Below are 11,186 nucleotides of genomic sequence, written 5' to 3'. Positions count from 1 at the left end.
TGATAATGTGTTGGGAAGTGATTGTGAGTCATAACTTTTTTTTCCCATACATACCTTAGCTAGGAGGTGTCCTAGACTTGTAGCGGACTAAAGGGTGTGCCTGAAAGGTGTGCCTTTATTTCCTATCTGTATCATGTAATTTTATATGGTGCTGACATTTTAAGCCTTCTGATCTTTGTTCAAAGATGTTTATCCTATACCTAGTAAAAAGTTATTCCAAATAACGGTGGGAACTTCATTTTTCTCTAATATGTAGGAGAGAATGTCTTGGCCTTGGAAATGAGCATCCCTGGACATGGTTTCCTGGTCTTTCTGAAGCAGGCCCTCTTCACCCACAGGTCTTGGCATCGCTCCCTCACTGTGTGCCATCTGGCCAGGGACCAACTTCCCAAATCTGCCTTAGCAACTAGCTCTGCCCGTGCTCAGGAGGCTGTTTTCAACAACCCCTTCCTGAGGAGATTACAGTGACCTCTCAGAGCTCATAATTTTATGTTCTCTGAAAATTCTAGGCTTTATTGAGGGCAAGGACAATTTTCAAATACACTCTCTCCCCACCTAATTACCCACCACAACGTCTGGCATATAAATAAAAGGAGTACAGAAAATATCTTTATTGAATGAATTGTCTAATTGCCACCCAGTATCTTGGGGTTGGAAATTGGGCAGCAGAATCTCAGTGCCAGTGGCAGCCTCCCTATCTTGGTGGGACACACCCTGCGTCTGCTCCTTTTGCTAGGCCTCGACAGAGGTATCTAGTGTGTGTTTCTATTCCGTGCAGTCCACATCAAAGTCATGCTGCAGCACAATCAGTCTCTTACTCAAAATTGATTTTCAAGTTTGAGCTTTAATCTAATCCTTGTCTCCAAAACATTTCTTTTGGCTTCATCTCCCAGCTCCCTAAACTTTTTTTTTGTTTTTGTTTTCTTTGTGTGTGTGTGTGTGTGTGTGTGTGTGTTATTTTAAACCTTTTATTGGACCCGTGGTCCAATTGAGGAAATAGGAAAAACCTGATACTGAAGGACTTTGGAAATACAACAGGAAACATGAGGGGTGAGAAATTTATTCAGATTTCTTCATAATTCCCCCCAAAAGCTCCAACCACGTTGCCAGTACTTGGGTGCTGCAGTTGATCGGGGAGAGGGGCTGTGTGGAGGTCACCTTCTGGTAGACGGAGACCCGCTTTTCAGACTCTGTGGCGCAGCAGGCGGGCCAGGAACATTTGGGCCACTATCGCTCTTAGCCCTGCCGCTCCTGACTTTCTCTCCTCTACTTTCCTTCCGACTGTAGGGACAAGTGTGGGGATCCGCTTTGGGCTCCAAGGCCCTGCCCGCACTGGCAGCACCAAGCGGGTGTAGAATGACTGGAAGGAGCAGGGAAGGAAGATGGGTGTGAACTGTCCCGGCCAGTGGCTGCGTGAGTGTGTGTGTGTGTGAACAGGGAAAAGGCCACCCTCTCCCATGTTTCTCCCGTCTCCTCGGTTCTCCTCGGAGACCCGCAGGGCTGCCCCAGGTAACTCCGAGTTGCCTTGGGTCGCTGGGGCTTGGTCCGCATCCTCCTCCGCTAGTCCGCTCCCGCGTTCCACAGCGCCGCGCCGCTCGGTGTGCACGCCTGGGTGGGACACAGTAACAGCCCCTACGCCGCCAACGCAAAAGCAAAAAAAACCGTACACCGCATCGCAGTCGTAGCTCTTCTCCGCAAGGTAAGTTGTTTATTCGTCGCCGTTTTGGCGATCCTCCCTGGACAGCTGCGGCAGCGACGGCAGCTGCGCCGCGGGCGCCGAGCTCCCAGCCTCTTCCTTCCTCCGCCCTCTCAGGGCTGCCTCTCACCCCCACCCTCTTCCCTCCTATCCCCGCCTTCTCTCTTCTTGCCCTCTCGTGGGCCACGCACACACCCGGAGACACCCTCTGCACTTGGCTACTCACACTGCGGCTTAACCCAGCCGACAAGGCACGCTTGCCAAAGAGGCGCGGGGGTGTGTGTGCGGGTTCCGCGTTCGGAGGCCAAAGGAGGGTGGCGTGGTAGAGCCCTTCTCCTCCTGGCCGCGACGCCTTGCCCACTCTCCTGCCCTAATCTCGGCCTGCCAGCAAAAGTGACACCTGAGCAGGGACTGGTCGGTAGAGGCGGCAGGCCCGCTGGTCCGGCAGCTGGGAGAAAACAGAGCAAGGGGCGGGGACAATGAGGAGGAGCGGGAGGCGGGACAAGCGGGGAGGCCGCCACCTGGCACTGAGTGATGCGCCCTCTAGCCAATGAACGCGCGGAACTCCGGCTTCGGGGCGGGAGGTCGGGGGCGGGCTCAGTGGGGAGGAGGAGGCTGCAGGCGCGCAAGAGGCGGGGGCCGGGAGGAGGAAGAGGAGGAGGCGGAGGCGGGCGCGGTGTCGGCGGCGGCGGCGGCGGAGGGGGGTAGGTTGTGCCCGGGACTGTGTCTGCCGAGCTCGGCGGCTGTGCCTTGGTGAGTTGAGGAGCGGCCCGGGGAGGCAGAGGCGAGCGCGGGCGATCGCGGCGGCGGGACGTCTCCGGCGGCCGCGGCACCAGCGGTGGCGCTCTGGGTGGAGAAGCAGGGGCAGCGGCATCAGCAACAGCGGCAGCGGCAGCAGCAGCGGCAGCAGCGGCGGCCGCCTCTCCGCCGCCGGGGACGCCAAGGTGCGGCTGGTGGCACTGACATCGGCGGCCCTGCCTCTCCTCCCTCGCCCCCGGCCTTCCCCATGTGATCGGTCTTAATCCTGGCCGTGTGTGCGCGCGTGGGGCTCCATTCCGCGGTGCTGGGTCTCCGTGCCGGGGTGGGTGCTCGTGTGTGCGCTTCTCCTCCCCATCCCCCTTCCCCCAAGAATAAAAGAAGAACCGGGAGGCGTGCTCAGAAAATAAATAAATAACCACCACACACGCGCAGCCCGGAGCGAGTCGGCGGGGCTGGCGGCAGCGGCGGAGGAGGAGTGAAGGCGGCGGCGGAGGAGGAGGGACGCGCGGAAAAGGCAGCAACTTTAAAGCCAGCTCAGAGCCTAGACCTCCAGCCGAGCGGTTTGCAGCGCGGCGGCGGCGGCGGCGGCGGCGTTGAGTGTCTGGCCCGCCGGTCCGGTCGGGGTGTGCAGTTGGACGGACGAGCAGCGCGTCGCTGTCCTCCGGCAGCTGGAGATGTCCGAGCCCAAGGCAATTGATCCCAAGTTGTCGACGACCGACAGGGTGGTGAAAGGTAAGCGGAGCGCCGCGGTGGCCTGGGTGCACCGTGTGCCGCAGGCGCCAGGGCAGCTTGCCTCGCCTCGCCTCCCCTCCCCCGCCCCAGGTTCTCCTCTGTCCGCTCCAGCCGCGGACCTTCTAGGATATTGTGCAACCCGCGAACCCCGCGAACCCCCCGCCCCCGCGGCGCCCTTCCCCCACGCGTCCCACCCAGCCTCACTTGGGGCATTTTTATTGACGGGGGCGTCAGTTGGCAAATGGCTGAGCCGCGGGGAGGTGGCGGCGGGGGTGGCGGTGGTGGGAGGGGGCGCCCGGGGGGTGGTTGCTGGTAGGGTGTAGCTGCTGTGACAGAAATAGGAAGTGGGTGGCTGCTCGCAGGCTTGTATGGGATCGGGTTTATGGTTTTCTTCTGCAGAGGGAGGGGTGATTTATGGCTTTTTAAAAATTAATATGGCATTTTTGTGTGGCCGTGGCTTTCCACCGACTGCCTCACTCGGGCAGGGTTCTCTTGGAGCTCCATTGCAGCAATTCCCTCCGCGCCCCCCTCCCCCTCCCCCTGGAAGGGCCTGCACAGGACTCGCGAGAGAGCGGGAGAGCGTGGGGGGAGCCCGGCGCTTCCTTCCGCGCGGGGCGGGGGCGGGGGCGGTCGCTGGCTGGAGGGTGGCCGCGGGGGGCGCGGGAGGCGGGGAACGACCCGAGAGCACCAGCCGTTGCCGCCCCGGGATTTCCCCCGCACGCCCCGGGGAGAGACACGAAAACCACTTCTCCAGCTTCTCTTGTCATCCCCGGCTGTCCCCCGCCGACCTGTCATTGCTCTTAAAGGGTTCTCCACTCGTGCACACCTCCCAAGTGATAACCTCATTCCGCCTGCTTCCTCCGTGCCGTGGCATCCTTTTTGTAACGGACTGTTGGATTCCTATTATTGCCTCCTCTTCCCCCCCTACGGGATGATAAACTCCTGGCGAGGATGCACTGAGGTTGCTGGCAAAGAGAAACTGGGATGTGCGGAGTGAGGAAGGGGACAGGCTGTGGTTGATCTCTCTGTCGCACGGGAATCTACCGGCTTGCTTGTATTCCTAGGTGTAGTGGGGGAGGAATCATCCTATGAATCCTGGAAGGCTGAGGCAACAGAGCAGATCCACTTGGATTAAGTAGTATCTCTCATTCTTGGGGGTCAGGACACCAAGCAAAGCAGAGATGGACATGAGCTGTGCGGGGAGCGGGCCTCTGAAATTGGAAACAGCACTGGCTGGTGTAATGTGTGTGTGTTGTGTGTAGAACAGAGATGGTATCTAATGTGGCCAGAGCATGCAACTAGAGTGCAAGGCAATCAAGTCGTTTGCACCATGAGCACTTAAAAGTGAAGTAACCCAGCAGCCCAAAGACCATGATACACAAGTCCCTCTGGGGTTTCAGAAATGATTCTTTCTCTTTAGAGGTTTACTCAGTTTTTAAAGTAATTTTTCTGTGTGAGTGGTGGTGGTGATGGGGGAAATTACGTTCCCTTTTTTCAGAAAGAACAAAATATCTTCTTTTATTTTGGTTTTACTGGAATCATTCCTGCTTCAGCTTCGGTGCAGGATTCATATACCCATGAAAATAATGAGGAAATAGCTCTGCAAAAATGATTCGAAATAGGGCTGCAGAGAGATGCACAGCTATTTTATTTTTCCTGCAGGCATGGATTTTCATGGAAACAGTCCATTCAGATTTATTTGAGAGAGCTGTGTTTTGCATGAAAGGCTTCTGTTGACATTTTCAAAAATTGAGGCCCTTTGCAGAAATATCAGAGAATGACAATTATCTCCTTAATGTGTGAAGTTTAGATGTAGCTCCAATCTAGGTTGAGATCAAAACAATGTAAAGCTTATAATTCAAATGATAACTAGTGAACGTGTTGGCAATTAAAAAAACACTTGTGCACACATAAGGTCACATTCCCTGTTTTAAATCATAGGATGTGGATTCTTAATGTAGGTGTAAAGTCATCAGGTGAACATGTAAAAATAAATGTTTATACTTTCTGGCTTAGTTTCTCTACCGCTTAAAATGGAAGAGCCCACTCAACCATTCCAAGGCTACTTTGCCTTGCTTTTTTTCAATACTGTACCATTATAAATGACTTTTCATTTTAGGTACACACACTCACCCATAATTTCAAAAATTTTATTTACATACTGTGTGGATAATAGACTCAAAATAGGAAAAGTTTATTTTGCATTTGTTTTGAAAGAGATCCTGATGTGAGTTGTAACGTGAAATTTTGTTTATAGAAGTTTTGTTGATGAATCCTGATTTTAAGGTGGATACACTGTTATTGTTTATCCTGTTTTCTTGTAGAATATTATTGGCATGAAAGGCATTATACAAGGTTGGATTCAACCTTTTGTCATACATAAGATTTTTATTGTTAGTTATTTGAGATAATCTATTTTGATTATTAGCTTTCTGTGAAATAATATTTCCCCTTGAGTATGTATACACGTACTGAATGAATGGAAAGTACGCGTATGCTGGATGTGAAACATATTAACAAATGATTTAATTTGCAAAAATTAGATAGTATGGAGTTTAGAAACCATTATTTACTTGAAATTTTGTTAGAACTTCATCTCAATGGCTATTTAACTCATTCTTTAATACAGAAAAGAAATTATCTTTGAGGAAGTATTTGTGCTCCATAAGTTTTCTCTTTTTTACAAAGTATATGTAGTATTATTTACTATATATACATACAAAAATAAATATTCAGATTGTTATTACCATGGTATGCCATGGCATTTGCTTACAGTTATATTTATTAGTGTCATCTGGCTTTTGTTGTATAAGAAATTGCTATTTACAAATAAAGATGTGCTTGTGGTTTGTAGTAATATGATGTGACTGTTTTCTTAATTGTACTTTTAGAATGCAGCTTTAGAGACGTAGGTTGAGTTTGTCTCAACTATGTTATTTCTGAGGTTTATAGAATCTGCTAGCATGTATTCAGAGACCCTGATCGGTTTTCTAAACCTTAAAAATGAAAGAGAATGATGGCAGTGGAGATGAAAAGTATTTGTTTAGATTATCCCAGGAGAAAAAGTTACTTCAGTTAGCAAAACTAGTGCTGTATCATTTTGACTCTTCTTGGATTAAAACAATGGAAAGTAGAAAAATTCAGAGAAAACGTCTTGGTAATGACCTTTGCTGGAAATCAAAATAATATGGTCCGTTTATTGCTTTACATTATATTTTTAAAGATACATACAGCAAACCGAGGGCAGTAAATAGAAGAATAACTGTCTTCCTCCCCTCGACCCCCGTCCTGATTTTTCTCTTAGTGGTACTCTACAGGCCTTGTCTCAAACTTTGGCTTTTCTTCATTTCTCTCTGTTCCTGCCTAGAATGCTTTGTCTGGCCCTAGCATTCCCTATTTGTCATGGAACTTTGCTATGTGATAGTTAAAAATACTTAGAGGAAATTAAACCCTATGTGATAATGAGTATTTGGCTTTGTTAAATCTCTTAACCTACCTTCCCTCTGTTCCCATCTCCAAGTATTTTGTGATGGGACTTCTACCTTAACTCAAACCGATGGTAATGGTAGAAATTTTAGAAACTATGGGAGGCTGTTGAGGGATAAATTTCTGAGAAGAGTTTTGTGGAATCTCTCAGAAACTATAGATAATGCGTTGTTGTGCTTTGTGTAAGGTTGCTTTTGGCTGTAGTGAATGAGCTGTTTTCCAGGTGTATTGCCAGCTTACGTACTTCATGTAGACAGAGTACACATAGGAGAATTCTGAAAGATACTAAGATCATAGAAGCAAGAAGATGCTAGTTAAGTATTACTAAGTAAGTAAGGATTCCAGCCACTAGTATTTCTAGCTGGGTGAGACTGATAATACTACTTAAAAAGAAAACAAATGTATCACATTCGTAGTAACTGTCGTGTTTAGACCTTGATGCAACAGAGTAGTAAATAATGTCATTTATTTGTGGTGTTCCAGGAAGAGCTTGTGAATTTATTTTACTGACATTTTGTTACCATCAGTTGAGTTTCATGTATCCGGTTTTCAATTTGAGTATAGTGAAACTTTATTAATTCAATATCATGAATTTAAATTTATTGTGAAAAAACACCAGTGTTTGTTGGCTGAAGTTTACATCAGCACTGGATGTGAAGAAAGGGGTCCGGTAACCAAAAAGTATAAACAACATAGTTCCAGCATTGTTAATATACCAAGAGAACAAATTCTTTTCAATACTTAGTGAACAGTATGCAAATTCATCCTGTTCGTTACAAGTTAGGTTGGTCTATTTATTAACATTTCCTTTTGGGACTATTATAAAGTGGATATAACGCAAGTGCATTGTTGTAAAAACATTCAGTAAATTTAATGATTAATGCAACAATTGAGACAGGGATTCAGGGGAATTCCAGTGATTCTAAAATGCCATCAATTAGAATAATCAACATTTTGAAGATAATAGTTTTTCTGAGAAGTGTGGGATAGAACCCTTATTTTAAATGGACAGTATATCTTAAGACATCCAGTTAAAATAGGAAAAAATTAACATCTAAAATCTAATTAATGAGGTTTACTCTAAGATTTGTTTAAAAATATGCCTTTTAAAATTTGTCTCTTTGTTTTATTTGTAATTTTAGCGAGATGAAATATGATTTTGATATAACATTCATTTATAACTTTTTTAATTGGCCTCTCATGCTTTTCCTTATCTTTTTTTGTGTCAGCTATGTGTAAATTTGAAACTAATTATGACACCAAATAAAGAATCCATTTAGGGTGACCTCATTGGAAAACAGCATTTTTGCAGATACTCACTCTCCTTTTACCAAATATGGTTAAATTACCATTTTGAATACTTCTAGAACTACGAAGAATGGTGGTGATTCATGATATAGAATTTTGATAATTACTAAAAATCATTTTGTCAATCTTTTTCCAGCAGCTTTCTGATGTAGCAGTCTCTTGATATGCAAGAGGGATATGGTGAGACCTTGAACTTCAGCTTTCTGTAATTCCACTGGTATATGTTATAACTTCACAGGCTAACTTTCTCTATACATAAAAGGGGAGTAATTGTATCCGCTGCCAACTTGTGAGGACCAAAGGATAATCAAATGGGAAATGGGGAGTGTGTGGTTAACACTTTGTCCACTGCCTGGTAATGGCGATTCAGTCACTGCTAACACAGAATTAGAAATGACACGTGTTATGTATTTTCTGGTCACCTGAGAATAGTCAGAACCATTAGCATTGAAAGCCATGAGTGCCTTGGGTCAAGAGTAGCTTATGATGACATTTATTTTTATAGTTAAAGAAGTGGAGACAGAATAGATAGAATGGTTACAGGTAAGTGTAAACAAATTATTTTCTTTATTAAAGAGGCTTTTCTTGCTTGAAAATATTTTTGAAAATTGCCACTGGCCAGGTGTGGTGGCTCACACCTATAATCCTAGCACTTTGGGAGGCTGAGGTGGAAGCTTGGGCAACATAGCAAGACCATATCTCTTAAAAAAAAAGAAAAAAGAAAAAGAAACAAAAAAAGAAAATGGCCACTTCTTTTGGTATATTTAAGATGTCTTCATATTTCATTTCGCATTTTGTTTTACTAAATACTTAACTATGTAAAATAGTTTAATTAGGAGAGGAAGCTTTTTATATTTCTGTTTTTAGCAGACATCAAATTCTGGTGATAAATATTATAATTTAGTTTGACCTTGGCCTGAGGTTTACTAAAGAAATATTGTTAAACATTGCTTTCTGTTCAGGTAAATATATACACAGAAATAGAATAGTATACTCTCCTGCAAAAGAATGTTATTTACTTTCATTTTGAAGGATGTTGTCTTAAGCCTGTTTTTCTGAACTCCACTTAATGACCCACACTGATGCTCTGGTTTGACAAACAAAATCTTCAGATTTGATGATTTTGTTAATTTCTAGAGCAGGCTCAGGTGAAAATATCAGCCAGTGATTCTCAGGTGTTGCATTCCTATTTTTAAAGCAGTCATTAGGTGGGACTAATGTAGGCAATGAAATAGGATTTTAGTTTGTAAATTAAGTCTTTAGTACTCTTGACATTTTCAGCATTTTAAAATCATTTTATTTTACACTAATTCCATCTTTTATATGAATCCATCAATTATATTTCATATGAGAAGTCAAATAACAATTTTGTATTCCTCCATGGTTAGGGGTTCTGAATAATGGCTTAAATCAGATGGGTTATCAACTTTATGAACTAGCCCAGTTGCTGGTATCTGAAATCCGTTTTAACAAATATGCACTCGGGTAGTGGAAGCTTTAGATATTAAAAAAATAAAAGCCCTCACTGACGAAGTGGCAATAAATTATTAAAATGCTATGTTTTTGGAATTCAGGTAGATTCTTTTTGAGACCATCATAGAGAGGAATAGAACTTTGCTTTCCTTCTTTTTGTTTTCCTTATCCATGCTTTTGTCTCACAGCAAAATATACTATGACTCTATTTTAAAAAATGGTCTGCCTGTCTGTGAACTTCTGTCTCTTGCAACTGGAAATTTTGCTTGTGTCTGTCTGCAAAAGAGGGAAACAAATAGATATCAGGGATTTATAAAAGCTACCTCAATATTATGACATACTACTTTACAATGTTTGTCAATTTCAGGTACTTTTGACAACTGTGAAACCAGAAGAATGATGGTTTTTGTTCAAAGACAGAGTTTTATTTATATGGAGCTAAATTAAAAAAATTTTCATCAGCTCTAAGATTCTTAGACTTAGAGTCTTTCTATGGTGATTTTATTGTCCCAGTTTTCCTTTCTTTGGGGAAGAATTAGTAGTAGTTTTTATTTAAAATGTCCAGTTCTTTCTATGTAATATCAGAATGTTTTGGAAATTCTAGTATGTCAGTGTCTAAACTATGTGTCTTGGTTGCTGCATATGCTTGGAAGTTGCATAAAATTGTTAATATTTGTATTCAGAGTTTTAGTTTGGAAAAAATGGTCATTGTCTTATTGGTCCCTAGCTCAATGCCTTGCTTATTAAATGCACTGAATAAATTCTTTTGAATGAGATGGATATTGTAAAATTCTCATGTGCCTCCTGAAGCCTTCTAAATTGTTTTTATTTTGAGTGTATTATATTAAGTTCCATTTGTAAATGGTTCTGTATGGTGACTGGCGAATTGGAGTGCTTCTTTCTCCAGCCCAATCAGGGCATGGAGTATGAGAAGGAGGCATTAATAAGGTTACACAATTAGAATGAGAGCTGTTCTGTTCGGTCACTTGAACTCACTTTATCCCTGCTGAATGTAAAAGGCTAAGTTCTATTCAATTTAATTTATTTGCTTGAACCTGACAGCTGTCTCTCAGTTTTTATTGTATTCCCCTTTAGGCTGGTCAATTTCTGACAAATGAGAAAAAATATGTTAATCACTGAGTGTTTGATTATTGGATGATTTGTGTATTTTAGTTATTGTCTAGATTTGGACTTGAAGATAAAATGACCTGGTAAATTTCATGAAAAAGAACAAATTGGAAAAAACCTCTTTCCCTGTTTACATCTCAATATATCATTTCCTATAATGCTTCTGTAATCCAGAAATGCTGCCTTCTCCAACATGACCTCCTTCCCTTCTCTGGCCCCCAAAATGTCATTGGATGCCATCCAGTGGAAAGATACATGGGCTACGAAAAGTTAAGAAAAAGGTGGCACTAACGCTGCTGTCTCCTTAGATTCTCACAAGTGGGCTTTGAGCCGTCCGTTGACATTTGTTTTTTAAAACATCTTGTAAGTTATGCCGTTTTATCAAGTTAAATTAAAAGCAAGATATGTTCTTAAAAAGATGGAACCTGAGTCAGGAATTCAAGTTTGTTTTATTTTTTGTTTGCTTTTTACAAAGGAATTTGATTTTAAAAAATGATAAATCTGGCATTGTTGGTTCATGTATATTTAATGCTATTAAAGTTACACACATTCCTGGTCTGCGTGGGCCTGATTATTGGGATAACAAATGTTCTCCTGATCATTC

The 11,186-nt window shown here is 43.7% G+C and overlaps 2 protein-coding genes across 4 annotated transcripts in view; one reads left to right on the top strand and one right to left on the bottom strand.

The window, feature by feature from the left end:
* Nucleotides 1–1,044: 1,044 nt before the first annotated feature.
* On the bottom strand, nucleotides 1,045–2,570 carry LOC134758402 (uncharacterized). Its single transcript, XM_063705704.1, has 2 exons — nucleotides 2,419–2,570; nucleotides 1,045–1,923 (listed from the first exon to the last, which is right to left on the bottom strand). The coding sequence occupies exons 1-2, from the start codon at nucleotides 2,568–2,570 to the stop codon at nucleotides 1,155–1,157; spliced, it is 921 nt and encodes a 306-aa protein (XP_063561774.1). The 3' UTR covers nucleotides 1,045–1,154.
* The window catches only part of PPP3CA (protein phosphatase 3 catalytic subunit alpha), a 324,214-nt gene continuing 314,708 nt past the window's right edge, over nucleotides 1,681–11,186 (top strand). For 2 of the 3 annotated variants that reach the window (XM_004040196.5, XM_004040195.5), the window contains exon 1: nucleotides 2,327–3,187. In XM_004040196.5, the coding sequence (XP_004040244.1) occupies nucleotides 3,130–3,187 (58 nt within the window). In that variant the 5' untranslated portion in view covers nucleotides 2,327–3,129. Of the gene's footprint in view, nucleotides 1,700–2,326; nucleotides 3,188–11,186 lie in introns of those variants that run through there. The other variant, XM_055385444.2, reaches the window with a different exon arrangement.

Source organism: Gorilla gorilla, chromosome 3 (genome assembly GCF_029281585.2).
Source record: "Gorilla gorilla gorilla isolate KB3781 chromosome 3, NHGRI_mGorGor1-v2.1_pri, whole genome shotgun sequence".
Taxonomy (NCBI): domain Eukaryota; kingdom Metazoa; phylum Chordata; class Mammalia; order Primates; family Hominidae; genus Gorilla; species Gorilla gorilla.
The sequence above is the reverse complement of the archived record's forward strand: the minus strand, read 5'-3'. Positions and strand labels throughout refer to the sequence as shown.